This window comes from Pocillopora damicornis, chromosome 9 (assembly GCF_964200805.1).
Source record: "Pocillopora damicornis chromosome 9, jaPocDami1.2, whole genome shotgun sequence".
Taxonomy (NCBI): Eukaryota; Metazoa; Cnidaria; class Anthozoa; order Scleractinia; family Pocilloporidae; genus Pocillopora; species Pocillopora damicornis.
This window is the reverse complement of record NC_142678.1, coordinates 1,972,111-2,000,075: the sequence shown is the minus strand read 5'-3', so window position 1 is coordinate 2,000,075 and position 27,965 is coordinate 1,972,111. Positions and strand designations below refer to the sequence as shown.

Below are 27,965 nucleotides of genomic sequence, written 5' to 3'. Positions count from 1 at the left end.
CCTTGACCCTGAATATTCATTAAATAAATTATTTAAAACAAGACCGCAACCTGTTATTACTAGGCTTTTGTCTTTTGTCCAAAGTGTCGTGTTGAGAATCAACAGGGCTTAAAACACCTTTCAGGTCTCTTGTTTGCACGCAGCAAATAATACCACAACAATAATTTTCAGAATTAAAGATCCTTCGTAAGAATGCAATGCTGTCTAAATAAAGCAACACAAGCCTTGCTTTTCAGGATGTTTTCAGTCCTCTTATATTCATTCCTACTCCTGCTCGCTTGGTGCCCGTCAGCCTGTGGACATCTTCGAGCATTATGTTTGTCCGGTATGAATGTTTCAAATGTGCAGAGTGGGGTAATAGAGATCACTGGCACAATATCCACCGACAGCTACCTGCAGCTATCTTGCGTTTTGAAGCTAGACGAACCCGGGAGCCTTTTACGCGTGAAAACTAAAAGGAATGACAAGAAGAAAGGTGAGGGCATAACCAGTTTGATAGAGTGGTCTTATCTACTTCTAGGAGAGCGAAGTTTTGTTGACTTTTGGTTTAATGAAGATACAAAATCTCTCTTTCTATATTGATTTAATTCCTTGATTATTCTTCAGTGATCCGAAAGTGTTTTCGAAATTTCCGAAGGTGGTAACTATTATCGATTCAGGACTTTGCATCTTTTCCTGAATACTTTCGCTGTTTGCACAGATTAGGGTTCTTTCTTTCGAGACTTGAAATTGAAACTTTTACTGAATTGCCACTTATGCATTCATCGGGGTGGTCGCTTCTTACGAAAGGATCTTTAATTCTGAAAATTATTGTTGTGGTATTCCATGAACAAAATGCCAACTTTAAACTCCTAGCGATTTCAGGATAGACTGCCCTTGAAAGAGTATGAGCAAAACCAACGTTTCTGCAAGAAACTTGAAACGTATCACCCTCGCTCCTGCAGTTCTTGCACTTAGTTTTGTTGGACTAATTCGCTTCTGACTGCGCAGCATATTTCAGATGTCTAATGTTTATCCAGCATGTACACTCTTATTCCGAGTCCAAAAATGGTCAGAGAGATCGGTAGCTACTTGGAAAGGTCTCTTTTTCGCTGAATTTGTCTTACTCTCCTAGTAAGTGACCCGCTCACCTCCCTCCTCCCTCCCTCCCCCCACTCCCCCCAATCCCCCCCACTCCCCCACTACCCCCACTTCCCCCATCTCCCCCACTCCCCCCGTCCCCCCGCCCCCCCCCCCCCCCACTCTCCCCCACTCCCCCCACTCCCCCTCCCGATAAGTCTGATTGTCTAAACAGATTCTTTCTTTCTATTAGTTCCTTTTATTCCTAGTCTGTGCGCAAGGATAAGTCACGGCAGGTTAGAGTAGGAAGTAGAAATTAACTCTCCAAATCTGTTTCCAAAAGATACTATGAAAAGTAAAGGGTAAAGAGAAATAGGAGAAGATTTTTGCTCTGATATGTGGAACTTGGGTGTGAGTTATGAAAATAAAAACATTTGTACTGATAATAGCGCTTAGAGGAAGCCTCAACATTTTCAGACTGTGACCTTCCCTAACATTCACTACAATGTAAAGAGATTTGGATAAATGTGTGGGCTAAATGTCTCGCTTGAATTAAAAAATAGAACAAAGTGTCTCCGTTAGGGTGGACATTAACCCCACATTAGTAGGCTCTTATGAAATCTTATTATCATCTGTTTTGGTACTTGTTGATGTATTCATGTGCTAGATTATCCCTTTTATTTTTAGGTTTCTTGCTCGTTTCCTTGTACCAACAAGTTGACTCGTCTCTACTTGGTCATGTGGACCTTTCAGAACCAACACCAATTTGGAACACTTTAAGCATTTGTCCCACCGGTTTGACCAATGATCAAAACACAGGGGAGAAGTTGTTATCCGTAGTGGGAAAAGGCAGTGAGCTTTCCTTCACAGTGCAAATAGCTGAAGGTGCATCAGAAATCGCGCTTGATCAACCACACACAGTCAATGTCCAGGGAGATGAGGTGAGCGTGTTCCAGTTCATTCCACCCCAAGATATCTCTGATAAACAACTGGACATCACTGCCACGTCTCAATCAACAGTTGCTGCCTATTTGAAGGTATCGCAGAACTGTAAAGAGGTCGATGTCCAGAAAGACCTCGAGAGCATAAATTACAAGAAGGAATCTCTTCGACTTTCCTTTGCAACAAAAGGACGCATAATTTTATCAAGCTTTTCCATTCCCCCTTTAACGGATTCCGTCTCCAGATGGTTCATTGGAATTAGGTTGAAGAACTTATCAGGTGACGTCAAACTTAGTGAGTCAAAAAATGTCACTTTAAAGCTGACAAGGTCGTTTGATTATAATTATGCCACTCCTAGTTGTGACCTATTTGTTGTATCACTTGTGGCTGGTACATTAGTGTCTATCATTGCGTATTTTCTCTTCGAAGAGTCTCTCACCCAGGTGAAGCATGGTGAAGGTGATAAGTTCAATTACAATACTGATTTAGAGGTTTTAGTTTGTAAAATGTCAGAGGTAATCAGATATCACTGGTTTTGCTCTGGTCCAAAGACCCATTCCTACATCATAGGTATTCTGGGTATAGTGCTTATGATAGGTGCTTTTCAGTTCGTGCTTTCATACTGGGATACGATGATTCAGGAAGGGAACAGAGATAAATGTTACTACAACGACTTTTGTTATAGAGTGGTAAATTATGATATTCCGTTTAACTTGATAATAAGCAACTTGACTTACATTATCCACGGCCTAATCTTAGCTGTGTGGGTACTGATACTGGAAGCGAAGGTGAAGGTGGGGGGAAAAGCAATAGAAGAGAGGTACCCTTTCTCTATTGGGTATACGTTTTCTTGGGCTTTGGTTTTCCAGGGATTGTTGTCCGCCCTTTGCCACCTCTGTCCAAGCAGATTCACATATCTGTTCGAGTTGGTCTTCATGTTTGTCATAGCTGGTTTAACTTTACTTTTGTTGTTGTATAATGGCATTAAGCAAAATAGTTCTAAAAATGAGAAGGACCCAGTTGGAGTTACTAACTTCTTCGTATTACTCACTGTGTCTCTTCTTATTTTTCATTACTTACTGAATTCTAGGCTCAACACAATAATGCAGGGGTTTTTCTGCGTAATCCTGATCATTTGGTGGCTTGTGAAGGTTCTTCGGGTTTTTTTAAAATTAAATATGCATCCAAAGTTTGCTGGTAATAACAAATTTAACGCATTTTTAATTATTTTGGGTGGCCTGCTAATATCCGGTCCGATCAATATGTTTTACTGGTTTAGCGATCCAGATCAAATGTTTTCGATGACAGGCACTTTCTCTATCCTCGCCGAAATCTTAACTCAAGCTTTGCTTTGGGAAAAGCTTTTCAAATGCGAATCTGGTAAGCTTCTTGGCAAGGGCACTTTACAAGATCTTTTTATCTCTCTCACCTTTATCATTTCGGTAGCAGCTGTCGGGGTTTTCACAAAGCTACCCACCACAAACCAAACATTGTCGCCAGAAAACTCTCGTGACAAAAACCAAGAATGTGTCATTTTTGGATTTTTCGACTGGCATGGCCTGGGGCATTTTTTATCTTCCTTTGCTCTCCTTATGGGTGCGTTTGTTGTCATGTTTATAAGTTCTGAGCTTGAAAACGACATACGTTATACTTCATTTCATACGGTTGAGAATCTTCTCACTAAAGAAGGAGTGGGTAGGTGTTTTGAACATGAGTATGAGAAGACAATTTCCAACACATTTGATGGCTCAATTTATAAGCCTTGGAAGCGTCCCTATAAACTTTCTGAGCCAGGACCTAACGAGCTCAAAGTTCCACGGGCAGTGAAAACTACGCTGGGGCATAATGAGTCAGAAACATCATTGAAAAAAAGGGCAGTGCAGGCTAAAACGCGAGGGAATAACAAGCCAGGAGATTTCTAGAAAATCTAAATGGAAGCGGGGTGGGGATAACGCTCTTTTACTTCAGGGATTTGACATCTGGTCTTTCAAGGAAAAATATTACACTGCCCTGCTTTGACTTTCAGCACCTTTTGTAAACTCAGTCTTAACATGTGGTTCCTTACTTTGGTAATGATAAGAGGGCTAGTGGGAGGAACGCATGATAAAGTTAAAGGACATTCTGAAATTTACACGGAAGCATGAGGGAAATATAGTTAGTGAGGGATATTGGGATACTGTAAACTCTCTGTGTATATTTAAAAAACGGAAACTCGTATTGGAGAATTGCAAGGTGTCTCTTTCTGCTCCAAAAAACAGTGAAAAGCAGGATAATCAAGTCAATCAAGAGAATTATAGACAGGCTAAATGTAAATAACTTGCTTTTAATGCTAACATCTAGTTATTTTCATAACATACTGAAACCAATACTTAATCATGTGATTAAATGATTCATGTACAAACTTCGCTAGTATTATGACCAGCAGGAATTTGTGAACGAAGTATACTGTTTTTGCACTATTCTTATAGAGGAGAATGATTTTAATACAAAGCTGTAATGACCATTTGTAATTATCATGATTTTTTCTTGGAATATTCGTGAAGGCATTTAAAAACTTTCTAGATTTTTTCCTAAAATTTTTAGAATTAGAGACAATATTCCACATGTTAGAATTTGTCATTTTCGCACGTACTTAAAATCACCTAGGAAATTTATTTAAAGCGACATCCTTGGGCAAGACAGCGAAAAGGGCCATTTAAGAAAAGGAAAGAAAAACGCAATCGAGAAGTGTCGTAGTTTTTTTTTTAGAGTAAACCTTCCCTAAATTATTGGCCACTAATAGAAAGTGAAACACAACCGTCCTAGAAGTTCTAATCTAGGTTATACATGTAATACTAGTATACAAGTTTATTGCAGTATTATGTCAGTTTAACGATATTTTCGCTTTAACTTACGTTTAATAAAAGATTTTGGAATGAACAGTGCGTGGGATTGGTCATTCGTGGAGAAGGGAACAGAGAGTGAGTCAACATATCTTGTATTTGATTGGTAGAGCTATTTCCACCTCAGTGTCGAAAACACTCCCAGATCTTGCCATAGCTCTGTTTTCATTCGCACTATAGTTGGCCAGAAAACTCCCGTCACCCTTTCAGCCACCAATCTGGTGCAAAAATGAAAAAAGCTGTCGTAACTTGTAGGTCACTTGCGCTTCCCTGCGCTTCTAACAGTCTGCATGGCATACTCCGGGCTCTTAATAACTGACCATATTTTCCTTTGTTCTGATTGACTGTTGCGACTGCGAATCGTTTTGGTTGGAGGACGCCCAGTTAAAATGTCCTCTTTAAAGGCATCCGTGGCCGATAAGGGGAACATTCACTTAATTAATCATAGATTATTTACAAGATTCTGTTAATTATGTTGCTTAGGGTTGTCAACCGCCTAGTACAGGCATATTTTTGCATCTTTTTCAGATTCTTGGACTTGAAGTTTTCTCTCATAAAAGCACAGCTTTATTGCACTCTGTCAAATAAAAAGAAACAAAATTACACCCATATGTTTTTACATTTTAAATGCTTACTTTAGTTACCTCATAATTTGCAGCTGCTTCCTCAACAAGTTAAAACTATCCGTGATTAGAAAATAAAACACTGGCTCCCAAATCATGCACACATAACAACTAGTTTTAAGAACAACAGAACAAATTTCAACAACTTTTCCAGTACTTTTCCAGAACTCAAACTGATTCTTCCAGGACTCTAAATTTCACCTTCAACCCTTTCAATCCCAATTAGATTTCAAAATCAATTCTTGTTACAGTCTACAAACATTTTCATAACATAAAATCTGAAAATGTTATTGCTTGAGTTCAGCAGATTTCTAGAACTTTCCAGGACCTGTAGTCTTTTTCAGGACTTTCCATTCCCAGAAAATTTCAAAATAAAATTCCTGGACTTTCCAGGTTTTGCAGGACCTGTACAAACCCTGATAGAAAACTTAAGTAAAAAATATGTCCTTACTTTTAAATGTTTGCCTTCAAATTTAGCAGCCTCTAATGGTAGGCACATCATTTCCAACAAATATGCCTGCCCTGAAAACAAAACCAGGAGGATTAAAAATAAGAGCATTCTAGAAAAGCTTTTTAATTCAGTTATGGTTCCATTTTGACTGAGAACTGGAAAAGTGATTTCTACATGTAACTGCACAATGTCATTCAAGGGCAAATATTTGTCAGTAATCATTTTCATCTTACAAATAAAATCTGAAGAAATCTCAATTACAGTCAACTATAGGTCAGTAATTTAACTCTTAGGACCCTTCAGAGTGATAAGTATCTCGTTTCCCCTATTAACATCACCTCTGAGTTACACTGAGGTTGCAAGAATAAAGAAAATGATCATTGATTAAAGAAGCTCTTGATTGTTAAATAAATTCTCCTTATTAGCATGTTTGGAAATGTATGAAGAACAGTATGGAGAATATGCATGCTGCTGTTAGAGTAAAAAGGGTTACCTTGATTAAGATAAGTTAAGGAATCTTCTTCAAGTCTCTTTGTAGGAGAAGTTGCAGCTTTCAAAATGTACCTGAACCTGTAACTCAGACTGCAGACAAAAGTTAAAAATAACAAACACCTAAATGATAGAACAATGGACTAACAGTATCGCAAGCTACAGGCAACATTACTAACTTCATTCCTTTCCAAAAGGAGAATCAAATCTACCCAGTAACTAAGAAAAAATAAACTTACTTCCTCTAGTTTAATGCAGACCTGAAAAATCAGTATTCAGTTTTTAAGCAAGTGAGGTGAGCTGTAATTGCTGAAATTGCAGACAGGAAGTCTGTAGATTCAGGCTTTGGCAGATTTTACCCTTTAACCTCTAAGAGTGACTAGCATCTAGATTCTCCTTACAATATCACCCCTGAATAAAACAGTAAGGTCATGAGAATGAAGGAAATGATCACCAAACAAGCTCTTGATTGTTTGACAAATTCTCCTTTCAGCACCTCAGGAAATATATAGAGAACAGTATGGAGAGTATGCAAGCTGATGTGCCTCCAAGACACTAGTTGGGTGTCAATACAAAATGAGTTTCGAAGCTACATGTTGGGAGTGCCCTGAATTTTAAAGGATTCATCTTTTCCATAAAGAAATCTGATCAAAATTTTTTAATGAAATAAATTTCATTTGACCTGTGGATTAAAATTCAGCCAAGAAACAATTCTCACTGGTGGGCTGAACTGAAATGTGAGCAATTGAGAAAAGAGGCCTGAAAAAACCAGTAGCAAACTTCCTTTCAACAATCTATCAATCTGCAAAATGAAACTAACAATGGAATAAACATCTTTTTTAATTGAAGTCTTAGGGATATACAAGGAAATGTTTACATCATCATCTCCCTAACATAACATCTGTTTCTTTCAATTTAGAACCATTCAGTAGGCAGTTTAGCTGGAGCAGTACACACCAAAATCAATTACTCCAGAAATTCATAAGGTTAATCAGTGTTCTCCCTTATTCTGGGCATGACAAGTACAGTGTAAAAGAAACTTTCAAACCGGTAGAGCAATCCAATTAACCTGTTTGAATTTCCAAGAATTTTTATAAGTTGTTCAGTTTGGTAGTTAAAAAAAGGGCCCTTCAGGCAACAAATGTAACCAGTTACATGTAAAGCCTGAAAAGGAGAACACTGTTACAAATGAAGATGTGAAGATGCTTGGTACTTACCTATTAACCTCTAAGCTTCCAGCAGATGACATTGGTGATGACTGCTACAAGTCAAGAGTTTCCTGCTTTTGTTTGGAGGCCAGAGTCTAAAGAATTCACCCCATTGGTTACTCTAGGAAAACGCAAAAATAGAGAAATGCAACTAAAAGTAACATAAGATAAGGCTAACACCAAGAAGATATTGCAGTTTCATTAGAGTGTTATTCTGGGCTCCAAGAGGGTTACCAGAAGGATTGTGGAGTTCTTTCCCTTACTTGCTAAGTTTCCCTCTCTGCCATTTTAGTTAACCCTTTCACCCTCAAGAGTGATTGTCCTCTATTTTCTCTTTACAATTTCACCCTTGAATCAAATGTAGAGGTAGTGAGAAAAGAGGAAATGATCACCAATTTAAGAAGCTTGTAATTGTCAAACAAATTCTCTTTGTTGATACCAAAGGAAATGTAAAGGGAAAAGTATAGAGAATATAGATGCTGGTTTAAGGAAATAAAGGGAGAAGTATTCTTTCCACACCCCTGCTTGTTGATGCTGACAGGTGGCTGGAAGTAAGCTGTGGCTTAGTTGCCATGGTGACCTCATTTTCAAAGCTCTGAGGACAATTCACAAACTTAGACAAGCTTAATTTTCATTCGATATAATAAGTACCTGCAACATGAGGTCTATCAATTAACCTAACATTGATAATGACAACAACATTGAAGACAACAACTTGATGTTATCAACTTAGTTGATAATATTAAACTACCCTGAAATACTCTCCCACTGATGCAGCACCACAGTTTCTTAATGACTCACTTACTCTGTCACTGCGGAAGAAACAGAGCCAATGGTGTCCATGTTTAGGTGACTTCCTGGTGGCTCATCCTTGAAAATTGGCAAGTTAAGGACATCACTTTGAACAAAGAAAAAAGGACATCAATTATTTGATGTTAACAATTATTAGTTGATCCAAAACCAAATTCTCCAACCTACCATCATAAGCATTGGATGACAGACAGTAAGGAGAATTATCAATGAGATCTTGTGAATGAAAGGGGTTAAAATTTTACAAGCATCCTGCATTCTTTGAAGGTCAGCAATGGAATCAAAGCCATTCATGAGGCTAAGAATGTAATTTTTTTTTCTTAATTAATTGCTGCTGGGAAAAAACTAAGATTTACTTTATCACAAATTCAAGCTATTTTGTAGATTTAAGATTTTCCCATGGCTCTCACCCGTCTTGTTATCATGATACATGTACAAGAGTAACATGTCATTCTGTTACATGCAAAGTTACATGAAAATAAATTCCATCCGTGCTTTTTTCGACACGATCTAGCCACAGAACGTTTTACAATCGGATGGAAAAAGGTAAGCTCACATTCCTTATCGAAAAAAGATTAAGGCACTTTTTATAGAGAGCTCTGAGGGCAAAAATTAAAACATTACGTGTCAGTGAGTTGATCATTTTTCAAGTTATGTTCCATTTGATCAGAAGGTACACGGCGGGCATTCTCAGTTAGTATTCCAATTTTTTGTTATTCGTACCTCATGTTGTATGCACCATCCGCCACATACTCGTTGCCAAGACCAGTCAGATTCAGTAATTCTGAAGCGAGTCCACCGTCCAAACCGCCATCCATGTCGTCTATTCGCCAGCTTGTATTACTAGCCATCTTGCGGCGAGTTTTACTGCATTCACCCTCACGAGTGCATCAGTTTGAGATCATCGATGCTATCTGACCCATTCACATATGAGTGGACAGGATATGTTGGTGACAAATTGGATAAGAACGCTGAAAGTTTTGCAGAATGACAGATCAACACGATTGAGAGCAACTTGCACATGTTCGTCTCAATTGTGGGGACTGGTACGAGACTAACCTCGTTTTGATATTCACGCCAAATAAACATAGGTATGCATAGCGTGCTACAGCGTGCTACAGATATTTGAAGACATCCTAAGAATTTTACTCCTCTAGAAATGAAGGCGTGCTGTTTAAGGTTCAAATACGGCGCAAAATTTTTCCCCACTTTGCTTTATATCCATATATTTCCAAGACTTAGCATCGTTAGTTTTCCTCTCTGTCATGTTTCCTTTAGCAAATGGCACATGCGCAAGTAGACAGTAGCTATAGCTATTAATAGCTCAAGTCTGAATATACTAGACACTAAAAAAAATTATTCACAGCCAGACGGTAATTTATGATTTATTATGTCTAAACTCTTTTCTTCAGAACCACCATATGGAGAATCATATGCATACCAACACAGATCTGCTGTTAGTAACACAACAAACCGAAGAGGGCTCTGTCTCGCTAACTCAAAGTAACACCAGATTTTCTTCTTAGGATGTTCTTTATCGTTCATGCATTCCTGTTTGCTCTCACTTGGTGCCTCCCTGCCTGGGGAAAACTTCAGGCAAACTGTTCGTCCGGCATGAATGTTTCAAATTCTCAGAATGCAGTGACAGAGATCAGTGGTAGACTACCTGACGATAATAATTTACAACGTTCCTGCGTGTTGAAGTTGGATAAACCTAGTAGCTTTTTACGAGTGAGTACTCGAAGGAATGACAACAAAAGAGGTGAGAGTAGAGTCAGTTTGATAGAATAGTTTAACAAACACTTCAAAAGACGAATTAAATAGGCGCCAGGAAGTAAGCCGCCATCATCACGATTTAAAGAAGCGTGGGCAGCTTACTTCCTGACGCCTATTTACACTTCTTCAGAAAAAAGGCAGCTAATTAGTGATCGTATAAAAAGGACCTCTTGTTGCAGCGTTTAGATCACCCCTGTTGAAAGCACTAGACAGGAGTGCCGTAAAGTGGGTCTATGAATTGTACCTTCTTCGGTTACATTAATTAAATCTTTAAACCAGAGTAGCATCAAACCATGTATGTTGATTTCATTACCAAAATATTCCGCTTCAGCAATCCGAAGCTGTTCTCGAAATTTCCAATATTGGTGACCCTTATTAATTTAGGTCCGTTTTGCAGCTATTTCTGCGGCCATTTTCTGCTTGCACAGTCAGTTATGCAGATATAAGAGTCCCCTCTTTCGAGATTTACGATGAAAACTTATGCTGAATCGTTAGTCATGCGACCCGCAGGTTGAACCAATTTGTTTCTGACTGCGTAGGGATATAAGTAACTATTTGGCAAGATCAATAATCCCTCCACTATTGTCTGAAGTCCAGAAGTTAGACAGTATCTTTCCTTATATCAGGCTTATTTTATCCTTCATGGTGCTTTCGTAGTTGAAGACGTTTTGCGAAGTGAGGACTTTTGCTCGACAACCTCTAATTTTGAATCATTTTCCAAAGGATGCCATCTCAGTAATCTGAAAACGTAAAAATAGACGGAGAGAAATAAAAGTAGATTTTCATTCTAATACATAGATCTTTCTCTTAATTTTTTTTCAAATTTGTGGCTCATTTGGTCAGAATAGCGCTCTGCTAATAACAGTAGAGAAGCGGGTCCCTCTCAAATTAAGCCTTGTATAATTTTTTTACTGCAGTGTCTTAAAATGCAGTCAACCACTGGAGATTAATTCGTCATGTCCCAACTTGATACTGGTGGGAAATATAAGGCTAGGATCTTTCTAGATTCACCATTATGTATAGAAATTTGATGAGCTACGTGAGCGAATGTCTCACTTGAATTTGAAACACAAATTGTGTCTCCAGTAGCAGTCCAGCTTGATTCAGAGACCAGCACGCGAGCAATTCCAGTAGAGTAGCACACTATCCCCACATTTAAATAGGAAATTGCAAACTGTAATCTTCTCTCTTAAGGTTTCTTGCATGTTTTTCTGTACCACGCCGATGGATCATCCTTACTTGGTCACCTGAACGTTTCAGAACCATCAACAGTTTGGAACACTCTGAACATTTGTCCCACCGGTTTGACTAATAATGTAACCACAGGGAAGAAGTTGTTATCCGTGGTTGGAAAGGGCAGTGGGCTTTCCTTCACAGTGCAAATAGCCGAAGGTGCATCAGAAATTGCGCTTGATGAACCACACACATTCGATGTCCAGGGAGATGAGGTGAGCGTGTTCCAGTTCATTCCACCCCAAGGTATCTCTGATAAACAACTGGACATTACTGCCACGTCACAGTCAAACCTTGCTGCTTACTTAAAGGTATCACACATATGCGAAGATGTCCAGGAAAACTTAGAAGTTGTGGATTACAAAAAGGAATCTCTTCGACTTTCCTTTGCCACAAAAGGACGGATAACTTTATCCAGAGCTTCCATTCCCTCTTTAACTGATTCCACCTCTAGATGGTTCATTGGAATTGGTTTGAAGAACGTGTCAGGTGACGTCAAATTTAGTGAGTCAAAAAATGTCACTTTAAAGCTGACAAGGTCGTTTGATTATAACTATGCCAAACCGGTTTCTGCGCTATGTCTCGCATCACTTCTGGGTGGTATAGTAGTGTCTATCATGGCACATTTTCTTTTTAAAGAGTCCCTCTCTGAGATAAGGTTTGGTGGCGCAACTGTAATGGCCAACATGAATGGTGCGATGGGTATACAACTCCAGTTCCTTCCACCAGGTGATCAAGCCAATAGTAATCGAATTCAAACTAACCTAAAAATTTCAGGTTGCGATCTGTGGGAGGTAATCAGATATCACTGGTTTTCCTTTGGTCCAAAGACCTATTCCTACATCACAGGTATTGTGGGTAATGTGCTTATGGTAGGTGCTTTTCAGTTCGTGTTTGCAAACTGGTATACGATGATTCAGGAAGGGAACAGAGATAATTGTTACTACAACGACTTTTGTTATAGAGTTACAAATCATGATATTCCGTTTAACTTGATGATAAGTAACTTATCATATATAGTCCACGGTCTAATCTTAGCTGTGTGGGTACTGATACTGGAAACCAAACTAAATGTGCGGTTCAAAAGCATCGCGGCCAGCTGTACAAGCGCTGGAGCCGCCGTGGCATGGGGACCCGAGCTACCAAACCATGTTCTGTTATGTCCTGAAACTAACTTTCATATTTTGGAAGGAGGTATTCCAAACACAATCATCGCAGAGCCTGAAAGCAAAAAAATTATTGCCGCAGCACTGAAAAAGAAGTACTGTTATTCCATTGGGTATGCGTTTTCCTGGGCTTTGGTTTTCCAGGGATTATTTTCCACTCTTTACCACTTATGCCCGAGCAGCTTCACATTTCAGTTTGATTCGGCTTTTATGTTTATCATGGCTGGTTTATCTGTGCTGTTTTTGTATAATGGCTTTGAGCAGAATCGTTGTCCTTCTTCCGAAAATGTGAAGTACCCTGTGGGTGCCTCTAATTTCTTCCTTTTTTTTATTGTGCCTCTCTTTATTTTTAACTACTTCGGTACGCTCTTTAACTCTGATTCTGGGCTTAGCAAACCACTACAGAACTTTTTCTTCGCATTCCTGATCATTTGGTGGCTTTTGATGGTTTATTGGGCTTTTCATAAGTTAAATATCCACCAAGGAGTATGCCGAAATGCATGTAATGTGTTTTTATTCATTTTGGGTGGCCTGGTAGTACCCTTGGGGCTCTTTTTGTGTTTTTTGTTCACCAATCTGTCACAGGTGTTTCTGTATACCTGCACTATTTGTAGCATCATTGCTGTCCTCGCTAAACTTAGGCCCTGGAGAAAGCTGTGCTGTTGCTGTGAATGCAGGCGCAATTGCCCAACGGCCAAGGAAATTTATCAAAGGCTTTTCATCTTCCTCACTTTCATCGTTTTGGTCGGAGCTTTTGGCGTTTTCAAATCGCTGCCCACCACAAGCAAATCGTCGACGCCAGAAAACTCCCGTGACCAAAACGAAGAATGTGCTTTTCTGGAATTTTTCGATTGGCACGATCTTTGGCATTTTTTGTCCTCCTTTGGTGTCCTAATGGCCACAATTGTTATCATGTTTTTAAGTTCTGAACCTGTGTAAAAGTCATAGGCTTCAGAATATGTAATGTAAGGGAGTGCCATGTAAAACTCCACATAATAGAGAAGTTTTCAATTGCATGTCAAAATTAATCTAGGATTGTTTTTGTTTGCTTTATTTCGGCCTGTGAATAGCGTAGAAAACGGGCACCATCCTCTTCAACCAATTAGATGCAAAACAAAAATATATCGCGACTTGGCCCTCCGCGATCTCCCGCGCTATTGGTAGTTGGCTTGTATAATTTGTGTTCTCATCTGCTTTTGATAATGTTGATCTTTATTATGATTGCTTGTTAGGATTTAGAGGTTTTGGTTTTTCGAAAGTCAATTGAAAACTGCTCTTACAGACGTGGTGATGATGGTGGGATTTAGACTATAAAGGGGGTAAGTTTCTGAAGAAAGTGTGATGCTGCGTCGGTGAGAGAGTATAACTAGGTAATTAAGTGTTATCAACTGAGTTGATGATGTAAATTGGCCACTGTACAGAGTTTTAAAGCTGACGTTTTGAGCTTAGCCCTTCGTCAGAGCGAATGGTTTTTCATTTTTCGGATTTAGATTATAGCCGAGGTGAACATAGTCTCCTATACTAGTGGGATTTAACATTAGGCCTTCATGTCAAGTAAATATCGCATTGTATTGGTTTCACTTTGGTGAAGTTAAAGGACATTCTGAATTTAAAATGAAAGCATGGGGCAAGTACGAGTGGTGGTGGACAATGGGTCCATAAACTCTTCAATAGTCGCCAAAGGACGCTTAAGATATAGAAGGTTTCGAAAAACTGATACGCGTGCAAGATGATCGTAAGGGACGTATCATTGTTTATCAAACCCGTTACAAGTATAATAATCAAGAGAGAGAGAGATTATGACTAGACGAGAGTTAAATGTACATCGTAAATACCTTACTTTTCAAACTCGCATCCGGGTATTCTTAAAACTTACTCAGTCAAGTATTGCTAATCATCTTTTTAACTTCAGCTAACAGTATAACCAGCTAGCATTTGCAACCTAAGTAATCTTTATGGGCATTATTATATTGAACAATATTGGCCACCAATAGAAAGTAAGATATAATCGTCCTAGAAGTTATAGTCTCTGTTATAATACCAGGATACTAGTTTATTATATGGCATTATGTCAGTTAAACGGTACCTTTGTATTTACTGAATTTAAGAAGAATTATAATAATAAACAGTGCGTTGGATTGTATACTCGTGCAGAATAACACATCTGCTAAACGATCTGTAGCCGAGAACTATTTGTACCTGAGTGTCGAATTGATCCGGGTTGGTCATAGCTTTGTTTTTCTTCGCTTTATGACTGGCCCAGGAAACTTCGGCCACCCCACCAACTACCAATCAGATGCAAAACTAAAACCCAGTCGAGACTTGGTCGCCCGCGTTTTCCCGCGCTTCAAACTGTTTGCTTGTTATTACTCCGGGCACTTATCGACTCGGGTAATATTTTGCTGTGTAGTTATGATGTATTCATGTGCTAGGTTATCCCTTTTATTTTTAGGTTTCTTGCACGTTTCCTTGTACCAGCAAGTTGACTCGTCTCTACTTGGTCACGTGAACCTTTTAGAACCAACACCAGTTTGGAACACTTTAAGCATTTGTCCAACCCGTTCGACCAATGATCAAAACACGGGGGAGAAGTTGTTATCAGTGGTGGGAAAAGGCAGTGGGCTTTCCTTCACAGTGCAAATAGCCGAAGGTGCATCAGAAATAGCGCTTGATGAACCACACACAGTCAATGTCTGGAAAAATGAGGTGAGCGTGTTCCAGTTCATTTCATCTCAAGGTATCTCTAATAAACAACTGGATATCACTGCCACGTCTCAATCAAAATTTGCTGCCTATTTGAAGGTATCACAGAACTGTAAAGAGGTCGATCTCCAGGAAGACCTAGAGAGCATAGATTACGAGAAGGAATCTCTTAGACTCTCCTTTGCAACAAAAGGACGGATAACTTTATCCAGAGTTTCCATTCCCCCTTTAACCGATTCCGTCTCCACATGGTTCATTGGAATTGGTCTGAAGAACTTAGGTGACGACAAATTTAATGGGTCAAAAAAGGTCACTTTAAATCTGTCAAGGTCGTTTGATTATAATTATGCCATGCCTATTTGTGTCCTATTATTTTTATCACTTTTGGTTGGTATAGGAGTGTCTATCTTTGCGTATTTTCTCTTCGAAGAGTCTCTCACCCAGGTAAAGCCTGGCGGAGGTAATCAGTTCAATAATAATGCTGATTTAACATGTTGGGTCTTTTTTGTTGAAATGTTAAAGGTTATCAGATATCATTGGTTTTCCTTTGGTCCAAAGACCTTCTCGTATATTACAGGTATTGTGGGTAATATGCTTATGGTAGGTGCTTTTCAGTTCGTGTTTGCAAACTGGTATACGATGATTAAGGAAGGGAACAGAGATAAATGTTACTACAACGAATTTTGTTATAGAGTTGCAAATCATGATATTCCGTTTAACTTGATGATAAGTAACTTGACTTACATAGTCCACGGTCTAATCTTAGTTGTGTGGGTACTGATACTGGAAACCAAAGTGAATGTTCGTTGCCAAAGCGGTAGAGACGCTGTGGAGGCAACAGCAATGAAAAAGAGGTACTGTTTTTCTATTGGGTATGCGTTTTCCTGGACTAGTCTTTGAGGGATTGTTTTCCACTCTTTATCACTTCTGTCCAAGCAGGTTCACATTTCAGTTCGATTCGGCCTTCATGTTTATCATAGCTGGTTTAACTGTACTGTTGTTGTATAATGGCATTGAGCAGAATCGTTGTACCTCTTCTGAAAATGCGAAACACCCAGTTGGCGCTTCTAACTTCTTCCTTTTTTTTATTGTGCCTCTTTTTATTTTTAACTACTTTGGAGTACTATTTAACTCCAACGTTGGGCTCAACAAAGTAATGCAAGGGTTTTTCTTTGCATTCTTGGTCATTTGGTGGCTTGTGATGCTTTTTTGGGCTTACTATAAATTAGATATGCAACAAAAAATTTGTGAGGGTGACTGTAAAGATAAATTTGACGCGTTGTTATTTCTTTTGGGTGGCCTGATAGTGCCTTGTGGGATTTTTATCTCTTTACTGTTTAGCGATCTGGCTCAAGTGTTTCTGTTTGCATACATTTCCTATAGCTTCGTCGCAATCCTAGCTAAATCTACGCTTTGGGAGAAGCTTTGCAAATGCAAATGCGAGTGTACTTGCGAGTGCGATAACCCTCGCAACCGTAAGGTCATTTTACAAGGTCTTTTCATCATTGTCACCATTTTCATTTTGTCAGCAGCTTTTGCCGTTTTTAAAGCGCTACCCACCACAAACAAAACGTCGTCACCAGAAAACTCTCGTGACCAAAACGAAGAATGTGTCATTTTTGGATTTTTCGACTGGCATGACCTGTGGCATTTTTTATCTTCCTTTGCTCTCCTTATGGGTGCGTTTGTTATCATGTTTATAAGTTCTGAAGGCGTGCAAAGCCCGCAGGCTAATACACAACATAATAGAATTGAACCAGAGAGAGAAGTGAGTAGGGAGGCAGAAACTCCTGCATAAGAGGAGTTTTCAATTGAGTGCCAAAAGTGATCCGGGCTTGCATCATCTCTGTTTTACTTCGGTCTGCGATTACAAAACGAAAATTAATCTTGACTTGTTCTCCACCCAATTCCTGCGCTTTTAGTATTTTACCTGTTTTACTCTGATTTCCTATTGGCTATTGATAACGTCAATCTTTGTTCATATTGACTGTTGTGATTACATGGTTTTAGATTTTCGACAGCAATTGAAAACTGCTCTGAAAGACGTAGAGATGGCTGAGGGATCTAATGGGAGGGGGTAGTTATATACTCCTTTACTTCTGGGATTTAACATCGGATCTTTCAAGAAAGATATTACAACCCCCTGCTTTCGCTTTCAGCACCTCTTGTAGGCTCAGTCTTAACATGTGGTTTCTTACCTTGGTGATGATAAGAGGGCTATTGGGAGGAACGCATGATAAAGTCGAAGGGCATTCTGAAATTCAAATGGAACTATAGTTAGTGAGGGATATTGGGATACCGTAAACTCTCTCTATCAATATTTAAAAAACCGAAACTTTTTTTTCGAGAATTGCAAGGTGTCTTTTTCTGCTCTCAAACTTATTAAAAGCAGGATAATCAAGTCAATCAAGAGGTCAGGCTAAATGTAAATAACTTGCTTTTAAAGCTAACATTTAGCTATTTTCATAACTTACTGAAACCAAGACTTCATCATGTGATTAAATGATCCATGTAGTAATTTAGCTAGCATCATAACCAGCTGGAATTTGTAAAGGAAGTATACTGTATTGCAAGGCTGTAATGGCCATTTGTAATTGTCATGAATTTTTTCCTGGAACGTTCGTGAAGGTATATGTAAACTTTTTAGATTTTTTTCCCAAAATATTTAGAATTAGAGAAAATCTTTCATCTTTAAGGATCTGTCATTTCCGCACGTACTTTCGATCAACCGAGTCAATTTATTTAAAGCGAAGTCCTTGGTCAAGACAGTGCCAAGGGCCATTTAAGAAGCGAAAAAAAACGCAATCGAGAAGTGTCGTAAAGGCAAACCTTTCCTAAAATTTTGGCCACCAACAGTGGAATGTGAAATACAATCGTCCTATAAGTTCTAATCTGGGTTATACATGTAATACTAGTATACAAGGTTATTGTAATATTATCTCAGTTTAACGATACTTTCGCTTTAAGTAAAGTTTAGAAGAAGTAAAATAAAAGATTCTGGAATGAACTGTGCGTGGGATTGGTTATTCGTGGAGAAGGGAATAGAGAGCGAGTCGACATATCTGGTATTTGATTGGTAGAGCTATTTCCACCTGAGTGTCGAAGTTACTGAGATCCTACAATAGCTCTGTTTTTATTCGCTCTATGATTGACTCAGAAAAACTATTACAGAAGTTTTTTCTTCGTATTCCTGATCATTTGGTGGCTATTGATGGTTTATTAGGCTTTTTATAAGTTAAATATCCACAAAGGAGTACCCCGAAATTAATGTAATGTGTTTTTATTCATTTTGGGTGGCCTGGTAATACCATTAGGGCTCTTTTTGTGTTTTTTGTTCACCTATCTGTCACAGGTGTTTCTGCAGACCTGCACCATCTGTAGCATCATCGTTTTCCTCGCTAAACTTAGGCCCTGGAGAAAGCTGTGCTGTTGCTGTGAATGCCAGCGCAATTGCCCAACGGCCGAGGTAATTTATCAAGGGATTTTCATCTCCCGCACTTTCATCGTTTTCGTAGGAGCTTTTGGCGTTTTCATATTGCTGCCCACCACAAACAAATCGTTGACGCCAGAAAACTCCCGTGACCAAAAAGAGGAATGTGCTTTTCTAGGATTTTTCGATTGGCACGATCTTTTGCATTTTTTGTCCCCCTTTGGTGTCCTAATGACCACAACTGTTATCATGTTTTTTAAGTTCTGAACCCGTACGAAAGTCGTAGGCTTCAAAATATGTAATGCAAGTGAGTGCGATGAGAAAATTCCATGTAACAGAGAAGTTTTCAATTGCATGTCAAAATTGATCTGGGATTGCTTTTGTTTGCTTTATCCAATCAGATGCAAAACAAAAATAAATTGCCTCTTGGCCCTCCGCGATCTCCCGCGCTATTGGTAGTTTGCTTGTATAATTTGTTTTTTCATCGGCTGTTGATAATGTTAACCATTATTATGATTGCTTGTTCGGATTAAGTGGTTTTGGTTTTTCGAAAGTCAGTTGAAAACTGCTCTTACAGATGTGGTGATAATGGTGGGATTTAGACTATAAAGGGGGTAAGTTTCTGAAGAAAGTGTGGTGCTGCGTCGGTGAGAAAGTATAACAAGGTAATTAATTGTTATCAACTGAGTTTATGATGTAAACTGGCCGGTGTACAGAGCTTTAAAGCTGACTTTTCGAGTGTTAGTCCTTCGTCAGAGCAAATGGTTTTTCGTTTTTCGGATTTAGATTATTGCGGAGGTGAGCATGCTCTCCTATATTAGTAGGATTTAACGTAAGGCCTTCATTTCAAGTAAATATCGCATTGTATTGGTTTTTCTTTGGTGAAATCGAAGGGGATTCTGAATTTAAAATGGAAGCATAGGGCAGGTACGGGTGGTGACGGACAATGGGTCCATAGACTCTTAAATGGTCGCGTTAGGTAGGTGTTAGAATTCCCAACGATGAACGAGATCACCACATCTGTTTCACATGGAGCAACCAAAGCGGAGATTATTGATTCTTGATCGATGGAGAAGTCGTCGGAGGTGGCTCTAGTCTTTACAAGGGAGGTGCGATCAAACACGGAGGTACTATGGTCATTGCACAACACCAAGAGGAATTTGGGGGTGAATTCAGCCCAAAATATTTCTGGGCGAATCCCTTGATTGGATTGAATGTTTGGGGAAAGGTTCTGCCTGCTACTGACATTACAGCTTAGATCCGCAACTGTTACGTGCCCACGGGATCCGTGATCAAAAACAAACAGTGTCAAGTGACTAACACTGTTAAGAAATACAAATTGATTGTCCTCCCCAAAATGTTTCATTTTTGCTTTGAACATAACGCTGTTCTCCAATTACGTCAAACCAGATTTTCTTTTCATTTCACAGTACCACCTTGTCTTTTTTCTACTTTTTTTTTACCTTTTCCTTTAAAATCAATGTGTCTGGTCTCAGATAAAATCTAGTTGTTAAAGCAAGAGATTATGAATAAACTGTGCCTAGTTTGTAATCACTTGGTTGAAAATAATTCTGACAGTGAGGAAAAATATTTCAGCATTTTCATTATCAATACATCTCAATTTCCCAATAATCTCGGTTTCTTGTGTATTGTTAAAAGAACAGCTTGATCACGTTGGATTTAAAACAATTAGATATTAGTTCACAAAGTGCTGAGTAGCTTTGCCAATTCTTTTTAATGTAAATTTGATGTACCTCTTCAATAACTCAGGAGGGTCCAAATGACGTTAACCGTTAGCCGCAAAACGGCCAAAAAAGTTAGCTGGTAGGCGTAAAATTTTATCGTTTAATTTTATCGTTTAACCGTTGGCCGTAAAAGTCATCGCTCCATTGTGACCGTCATTAAGAAGCTTAATGGTCTTAAAAAGGGCTACCCTTAATGGTCTTTAAAAGGGCTACCCTTAATGGTCTTAAAAAGGGCCTATCCTAGTAAAGTGTAACCTTACATTTTCTTTCTTATACACATTTTTCACGTGCACACGGAGTTTAAACAAGTCTTAGACGGCTGTTTTGTTAAACACGGTTCAAATTTTTTTTCTTTTTAAAATCTGTTTAAGGTGATCTTCGTCCACTTCCAGCACCTTGAAAATGCAAGTTTGCAATTACTTGAACTTGGTTAGACCTGGTTGAACCCCATGGAAAATTCAGGCTTTCAGTTATCGTTGAATCAAAGAGGGATAATGATCTCGAAGAGGGACCTGGGAATGACGTTGTTTCATCGTTCGTACCCAGTCTAACGCGTTTAATCTTTCGCCATTTTGAATTTCTGTACGACATGTGTTACAGACTGTGCAAGGTAACTGTAAATTGAGGGCTCACTGTTTTATGATTTAAGCACAGCAAGGAATTTTCGCAAAAAATTAGTTTGCAATAAGTATAATAATGTTTACCACATAGCAACGCTATGCTTGAGGATTGAGGGAAACTCTGTGACTACTTACATGACATTAAATAGGGCTTTGCCTTATGGGATAGGAACTTACATGCGCCGAGATTTCTAATGGTCGCATACAAACATGGGAAGCTCGTTGTTACGGAAAATACCGTCGAAAACTGTCGGAAATAAGGGAAAAAGTATATGTAGAAAGAAAAGAAAAGGAAAGGCGTCTTCTAGAGTTCAGAAACGAGCGAAAAGAGAGACGGAAACGACCGAAATCGGCAATCCAACTCCTAGCAGGTCTCGCGATTGCTCTGACTCTGAGGCTGAGTAAAAAGAATCTATCGGTGCTTCCAGAGAGGAAACGAAGATGCTATCCTCGCCCAATGATTCTTGTCCTGAGCCCTGGAGAGTGAGGATACAAAGGATGTGTTTCAGGGTCAAGGATACAGGCTTATCGATCCAGAGAGATTCTCCTCGACGCTCTCTGAAGCATATGTTTGTAAAGGTGTGAAATTTACTTGGTTCTGTGTAACCAACTTTAAAAGCTCTATTACAGGTTCTCATGTTAATTCCCGAAAACACTTATTTTGTACCTCAGGATGTATTAGTTCAATTAATCTGAAATTTTCAGGGCTGTATCCTCTTATTAAGTTGAGTTTGGTAAGCAGACAGTTTCTCCATAAGTTGAATTTTAAGCAAGTTATTGTGGAATAACTCACCTAATAATCTTGGTGAACTTTGAACGGGCACTGTGCCCTTAATATAAATGCCTCTCAAAATTCCTCAGCTCATCCAAGAGAACGACCCTAGTACTTTGTTTTGACACTGAAAACAGTTGATTTCATGCAGTCTTTGTGCATTTATCTTTTCTCAAGTATACCTAGGTTTTTCAAACTATGTGGTTGATAAATTGATCTGGTGTCAAATAACAAATTAGTTTGGGGCAACATATCAGTATCTGTGATTCCTAAGCTCTCGCTTGGTTTATAGGTTAATATGGTTCAGAAATATAGTTATTGAGGTAATTGTTTGAAAAAAGTATCTCTTTTCATGTTTACCCCTGCATTAAGACTAGTCTGAGTATGGTCATAGACTAGTTCTAGACAAGTTTAATGCATATATTTTGGTCTTGTTATCTTTGAGCTGCACTGTCATTAGATATTTTTGAAAATTAAAATCTTAGTTTACAACCTAAAATCTTAATGGAAAATGTTTTCTTCCAGAAGTAGTCCTACTAAAAGAGGATGAGTAATTCTCAAAGAGCAATAAAAAGAATTTTTATCTTCATTTATTTATATTTAGTTCAGTTTTTCTTTTTAACTTTCAGTGAGGTTTTTTCTTTTGGCTATAAACCTATTGTCACTTGTGTTGTTTACACCAAGTGTGCTTTAGTCAGACCTCAACATCCATTCTTCCATAGTTAAAATGTTTGGTGGTTAAATTCATGCTTTACCCCATAAATCCATCTTTAAATAAACTTATTTTCTTGCTAAAATTTTGCAGGTTCTATAACATTCTTGCCAAGATCTTCAATGATCTTCCATTTCCTTGCCAAGATCTTCAAGGATCTTGACAGGAAAATGTGAGATCTTGGCAAAAAAAAATGAAAGATCCCTGAAGATCTTGGCAAGAAAATGAAAGATCCTTGAAAATCATGGCAAGAAAATGAAAGATCCTCCAAGATCTTGGCAAGAAAATGAAAGATCCCTGAGGATCTCAGGAAGAATTTCGAAGATTTTCAAAGATTTCCCAAAGGTCATCATGAAGATTCTCAAGAGGATCATCAAAGGTCCTCATGAAGATGTTGCCGCCATGTTACCAGCTGTTTCGTGTTGTTCTGTGTTACGGAAAAATTCATTTTGCCGTGTTGGAAAAGTTCTGTGAGCAGTAAATTCACTGCATATTTCGTTAAGCAATTAACCAAATAAGGCAAGTTGTCAAACAAAATGTAACTTATCTTTGATTGAATATCTTAAAACTCTGCTGGAGGTCTCGAATCAAGATATAGGATACTGTCTAAATAAAGCGACACAAGTGTTGCCTTTTAGGATGTTTTCAATTCCTTTATATTCATTCCTACTCCTACTCGCTTGGTGCCCCTCAGCCTGTGGACATCTTCTAGCAACATGTTCGTCCGACATGACTGTTTCAAATGTCCAGAGTGGGGTGATAGAGATCACTGGCACACTATCCATCAACAACTATCTGCAGCTATCTTGCGTTTTGAAGCTGGGCAAACCCGGGAACTTTTTACGCATGAAAACTAAAAGGAATGACAAGAAGAAAGGTGAGGGCATAGCCAGTTTGATAGAGTGGTCTTATCTACTTCTAGGAGAGCGAAGGTTTGTTGACTTTTGGTTGAAATGAAGATACAAAATCTCTCTTTCCATATTGATTTCATTCCCTGATTATTCTTCAGTAATCCGAAAGTGTTTTTGACATTTCCGAAAGTGGCAACTCCCATCAATTCAGGACTTTGCAGCGTTTCCTGAAGCAATTCACCGTCTGCTTGAATAGACCGGCAGGCAAGCGAGCTGTTAGGGTAAACATTAGCCCCACATTAGAAGGCTCTTATGAAATCTTTTTATCTTCTATTTTGGTAGTTGTTGATGTATTCATGTGCTAGATTATCCCTTTTATTTTTAGGTTTCTTGCACATATCTTTGTACCACCAAGGTGAGTCGTCTCTACTTGGTTACGTGGAGGTTTCAGAGCCAACACCAGTTTGGAACACAATAAGCATTTGTCCAACTGTTTTGACCAATAATAAAACCACAGAGGAGAGGTTGTTATCAGTGGTGGGAAAAGGCATTGGAATTTCTTTCACAGTGCAAATAGCCGAAGGTGCAGCAGAAATTGCGCTTGATCAGCCACTCACAGTCGATGTCCAAAGAGATGAGGTGAGCATGTTCCAGTTCATTCCACCTCAAGGAATCTCTGATAAACAACTGGACATCACTGCCACGTCTGAATCAAAAGTTGCTGCCTATTTAAAGGTATCGCAGAACTGTAAAGAGGTCGATCTCCAGAAAGACCTAGAGAGCATAGATTACAAGAAGGAATCTCTTCGACTTTCCTTTGCAAAAAAAGGACGTATAACTTTATCCAGAGTTTCCATTCCCCCTCTGACCGATTCCGTCTCCGGATGGTTCATTGGAATTGGTCTGAAGAACTTATCAGGTGACGTCAAACTTAGTGAGTCAAAAAATGTCACTTTAAAGCTGACAAGGTCGTTTGATTATAATTATGCCACGCCTATTTGTGTCCTATTTTTTGTATCATTTCTGGTTGGTATATTAGTGTCTATCTTTGCGTATTTTCTCTTCGAAGAGTCTCTTACCAAGGTCAAGGTTGGTAAAGGTATGCAGGGCAATGATAATGTTGAGCTAAAAATTTCATGTTGCGACCTGTGGGAGGTAATCATAGGTCACTGGTTTTCCTTTGGTCCAAAGACCTATTCCTACCTCACAGGTATTGTGGGTGCTGTGCTTATGGTTGGCGCTTTTCAGTTCGTGTTTGCAAACTGGGATACGATGATTCAGGAAGGGGACAGAGATAATTGTTACTACAACGACTTTTGCTATAGAGTTGGAAATCATGATATTCCGTTTAACTTGATGATAAGTAACTTGACTTACATAGTCCACGGCCTAATCTTAGTCGTGTGGGTACTGATACTGGAAACCAAGGTGAATCTTCGTTGCAAAAGCAGAGCCGCCAATGTTCAGGGATCCAGGCTACCAGAACATATTCTGTCATGTCCCGAAACTAATATTCATCATTTGGAGGGAGGTATTCCAGAACCCGAAAACCCCATGGAAACGGAAGAAAGGAAAAAAGAGGAGAACATATTTTTTGCCAAAGCAATGAAAAAGTGGTACTGTTTTTCTATTGGGTATGCGTTTTCCTGGGGACTAGTCTTCGAGGGATTGTTTTCTACCCTTTACCACTTCTGCCCAAGCAGGTTCACATTTCAGTTCGATTCGGCCTTCATGTTTATCATAGCTGGTTTAACTGTACTGTTGTTGTATAATGGCATTTAGCAGAATCGTTGTCCCTCTTCTGGAAATGCGAAACACCCAGTTGGCGCTTCTAACTTCTTCCTTTTTTTCATTGTGCCTCTTTTTACTTTTAACTACTTTGGTGTACTGTTTAACTCCGATTCTGGGCTCAACAAAGTAATGCAGGGGTTTTTCTTTGCATTCCTAATCATTTGGTGGCTTGTGATGGATTTTTGGGCTTTTCGTAAATTAGATATCCACAAAAAGATTCGTGGTGATGACTGTAAAGATAAATGTGATGCGTTTTTATTCCTTTTGGGCGGCCTGATAGTGCCCTGTGGGATTTTTATGTTATATTTGTTTAGCGATCTGGCTCAAGTGTTTCTGTTCGCATGCATTGCCTGTAGCGTTGTCGCAATCCTAGCTAAAGCTAGGCCTTGGAAGAAGCTTTGCAAATGCGAATGCAAGTGTGTTTGCGATTGTGATTACTCAGTCAAGGTCATTTTACAAGGTCTTTTCATCTTTCTCACCATTTTCATTTTGTTAGCAGCTTTTGCCGTTTTTAAAGCGCTACCCACCACAAACAAAACATCGTCGCCAGAAAACTCTCGTGACCAAAACGAAGAATGTGTCATTTTTGGATTTTTCGACTGGCATGACCTGTGGCATTTTTTGTCTTCTTTTGCTCTCCTTATGGGTGCGTTTGTTGTCATGTTTATAAGTTCTGAAGCCGAGCAAAGCCCGAAAGGGAATGATGGGTCAGGAGCACAAGGAATAAAAAAGGAGGAAACTCCTGTATAAAAGGCTTTTTCAATCGAGTGTCAAAAGCGATTCGGGACTATATCATCTTTGTTTTACGTCGGTTTGTAATTGCAAAACGAAAATCAATCGTGACTTGTTCGCCCCCGAACTCCTGTGCTTTTAGTATTTTACCTGTTGATTTCCTATTGGGTATTGATAATGTCAATCTTTGTTCATATTGACTGTTATGATTACATGGTTTTAGATTTTCGACTGCAACTGAAAACTTCTCTGAAAGACGTGGAGATGTCTTGGGGATCTAAATGGGAGGGGGGCGGGGTGGGGGGGGGATACGCTCCTTTACTTCTGGGATTTAACATCGAGTCTTTCGAGAAAGATATCATAATCCCTTGCTCTCACTTTCAGCACCTTTTGTAGGCTCATTCTTAACATGTGGCTGCATACCTTGGTAATGATAAGAGGGCTAATGGGAGTAACGCATGATAAAGTTGAAATGGAAGCATGGGGGAAATATAGTTAGTGAGGGATATTGGGATACTGTAAACTCTAAGTATATTTGAAAAACCGAAACTTTTTGTAGAGAATTGCGAGGTGTCTCTTTCTGCTCTCAAACTTGTTAAAAACAGGATAATCAATTCAATCAAGAGAATTATAAGCAGGCTGAATGTAAATAACTTGCTTTTAAAGCTAACATTTAGCTATTTTCATAACTTACTGAAACCAAGACTTAATCATGTGATTAAATGATCCATGCAGTAACTTAGCTAGCATTATAACCAGCTGGAATTTGTAAACGAAGTATACTGTATTTGCATTCTTATATCAAGGAATGATTCTAAAACAAAGCCGTAATGGCCATTTGTAATTGTCATGATTTTTTCCTGGAACGTTAGTGAAAGTATTTGTAAACTTTTTAGATTTTTATCTCCAAATTTTTAGAATAAGAGGCAATCTTTCACAGGCAAGAATTTGCCATTTCCGTATGTACTTTAGATCAACCAAGTCAATTTATTTAAAGCGACATCTTTGATCAAGACAGCGCAAAGGGCCATTTAAGAAACGAAAAAAAAAAAACCGCAATCAAGAAGTGTCGTAGTCTTTTTTAAAGAAGACCTTTCCTAAAATATTGGCCACCAACAGAAAGTGGAACACAACCGTCCTAGAAGTTCTCATCTTGGGTATACATGTAATACTAGGATACAAGGTTATTGTAATATTATCTTAGTTTAATGTAGTATTATGTCAGTTTAACGATACTTTCGCTTTAAGTAAAGTTTAGAAGAAGTAAAATAAAAGATTCTGGAATGAACTGTGCGTGGGATTGGTTATTCGTGGAGAAGGGAACAGAGAGTGAGTCAACATATCTGGTACTTGATTGGTAGAATTATTTCCACCTGAGTGTCGAAAGTACTCTGAGATCTTGCCATAGCTCTGTTTTTTATTCGCTCTATGATTGGCTCAGAAAAACTACTACTTTCGCGTTCCTTTTCATTTGGTGGCTTTTGATGGTTTATTGGGCTTTTTATAAGTTAAATAAAAATTATTCCCGAAGGAGTATGCCGAAATGCATGTACTGTGTTTTTATTCATTTTGGGTGGCCTGGTAGTACCCTTGGGGATCTTTTTGTGTTTTTGTTCACCGATCTGCCACAGGTGTTTCTGTATACCTGCATCATTGTTGTCCTCGCTAAACTTAGGCCCTGGAGAAAGCTGTGCTGTTGCTGTGAATGCAGGCGCAAGTTCCCAACGGCCACGGACATTTATCAAAGACTTTTCATCTCCTTCAATTTCATCGTTTTGGTAGAAGCTTTTGGCGTTTTCATATCGCTGCCCACCACAAACAAATCTTTGATGCCAGAAAACTCCCGTGACCAAAACGAAGAATGTGCTTTTCTGGGATTTTTCGATTGGTACGATCTTTGGTAATTTTTTGCATAAGCATAATAATCAAGAGAGAGATTATGACCAGACGAGGGTTAAATGTACATTGTA

General features: G+C 38.8%; 4 protein-coding genes and 1 long non-coding RNA gene across 6 annotated transcripts; 3 read left to right on the top strand and 2 right to left on the bottom strand.

The window, feature by feature from the left end:
* The first annotated feature begins 91 nt into the window (after positions 1 to 91).
* Positions 92 to 17,033, top strand: LOC149039592 (uncharacterized). 2 transcript variants are annotated; one of them, XM_089181957.1, is made up of 3 exons: positions 101 to 475; positions 15,092 to 16,196; positions 16,875 to 17,033. In XM_089181957.1, exons 1-3 carry the CDS (start codon positions 193 to 195, stop codon positions 16,888 to 16,890), a joined length of 1,404 nt encoding a protein of 467 aa, XP_089038083.1. In that variant the 5' UTR covers positions 101 to 192; the 3' UTR covers positions 16,891 to 17,033. The 2 variants fall into 2 exon arrangements, with proteins under 2 accessions (XP_089038082.1, XP_089038083.1); XM_089181956.1 differs by lacking the exons at positions 15,092 to 16,196; positions 16,875 to 17,033 and adding an exon at positions 1,747 to 4,920 and having other exon boundaries at positions 92 to 475.
* Positions 4,305 to 7,770, bottom strand: LOC149039595 (upstream-binding protein 1-like). The gene is made up of 4 exons (XM_089181959.1): positions 7,664 to 7,770; positions 6,451 to 6,539; positions 5,958 to 6,028; positions 4,305 to 5,460 (listed from the first exon to the last, which is right to left on the bottom strand). The coding sequence occupies exons 1-4, from the start codon at positions 7,693 to 7,695 to the stop codon at positions 5,380 to 5,382; spliced, it is 273 nt and encodes a 90-aa protein (XP_089038085.1). The 5' UTR covers positions 7,696 to 7,770; the 3' UTR covers positions 4,305 to 5,379.
* Positions 7,669 to 9,509, bottom strand: LOC149039594 (uncharacterized). Its single transcript, XR_016179649.1, has 3 exons — positions 9,188 to 9,509; positions 8,460 to 8,552; positions 7,669 to 7,775 (listed from the first exon to the last, which is right to left on the bottom strand). It is a non-coding gene; the product is annotated as an uncharacterized LOC149039594 (long non-coding RNA).
* On the top strand, positions 9,900 to 14,782 carry LOC149039593 (uncharacterized). Its single transcript, XM_089181958.1, has 2 exons — positions 9,900 to 10,226; positions 11,435 to 14,782. The coding sequence occupies exons 1-2, from the start codon at positions 9,992 to 9,994 to the stop codon at positions 13,576 to 13,578; spliced, it is 2,379 nt and encodes a 792-aa protein (XP_089038084.1). The 5' UTR covers positions 9,900 to 9,991; the 3' UTR covers positions 13,579 to 14,782.
* A 4,266-nt stretch (positions 17,034 to 21,299) lies between the features above and the next one.
* On the top strand, positions 21,300 to 27,277 carry LOC113673784 (uncharacterized). Its single transcript, XM_089181955.1, has 2 exons — positions 21,300 to 23,498; positions 23,858 to 27,277. Exons 1-2 carry the CDS (start codon positions 23,261 to 23,263, stop codon positions 25,252 to 25,254), a joined length of 1,635 nt encoding a protein of 544 aa, XP_089038081.1. The 5' UTR covers positions 21,300 to 23,260; the 3' UTR covers positions 25,255 to 27,277.
* Positions 27,278 to 27,965: the final 688 nt, after the last annotated feature.

What these genes read in the sequence shown, in the direction of transcription:
- LOC149039595 (XM_089181959.1), bottom strand. Translation starts at nt 7,695, where the DNA reads ATGTCATCTGCTGGAAGCTTAGAGGTTAATAG. An exon ending in GGAAGCTTAGAGGTTAATAG is followed by an intron (nt 6,540 to 7,663) that starts GTAAGTACCAAG and finishes TTTTGTCTGCAG; the next exon opens with TCTGAGTTACAGGTTCAGGT. An exon ending in TTGAAGGCAAACATTTAAAA is followed by an intron (nt 5,461 to 5,957) that starts GTAAGGACATAT and finishes TTTATTTGACAG; the next exon opens with AGTGCAATAAAGCTGTGCTT.
- LOC113673784 (XM_089181955.1), top strand. Translation starts at nt 23,261, where the DNA reads ATGTTTTCAATTCCTTTATATTCATTCCTACTCCTACTCGCTTGGTGC. An exon ending in AAGGAATGACAAGAAGAAAG is followed by an intron (nt 23,499 to 23,857) that starts GTGAGGGCATAG and finishes TTTTATTTTTAG; the next exon opens with GTTTCTTGCACATATCTTTG.
- LOC149039593 (XM_089181958.1), top strand. Translation starts at nt 9,992, where the DNA reads ATGTTCTTTATCGTTCATGCATTCCTGTTTGCTCTCACTTGGTGCCTC. An exon ending in AAGGAATGACAACAAAAGAG is followed by an intron (nt 10,227 to 11,434) that starts GTGAGAGTAGAG and finishes TTCTCTCTTAAG; the next exon opens with GTTTCTTGCATGTTTTTCTG.
- LOC149039592 (XM_089181956.1), top strand. Translation starts at nt 193, where the DNA reads ATGCAATGCTGTCTAAATAAAGCAACACAAGCCTTGCTTTTCAGGATG. An exon ending in AAGGAATGACAAGAAGAAAG is followed by an intron (nt 476 to 1,746) that starts GTGAGGGCATAA and finishes TTTTATTTTTAG; the next exon opens with GTTTCTTGCTCGTTTCCTTG.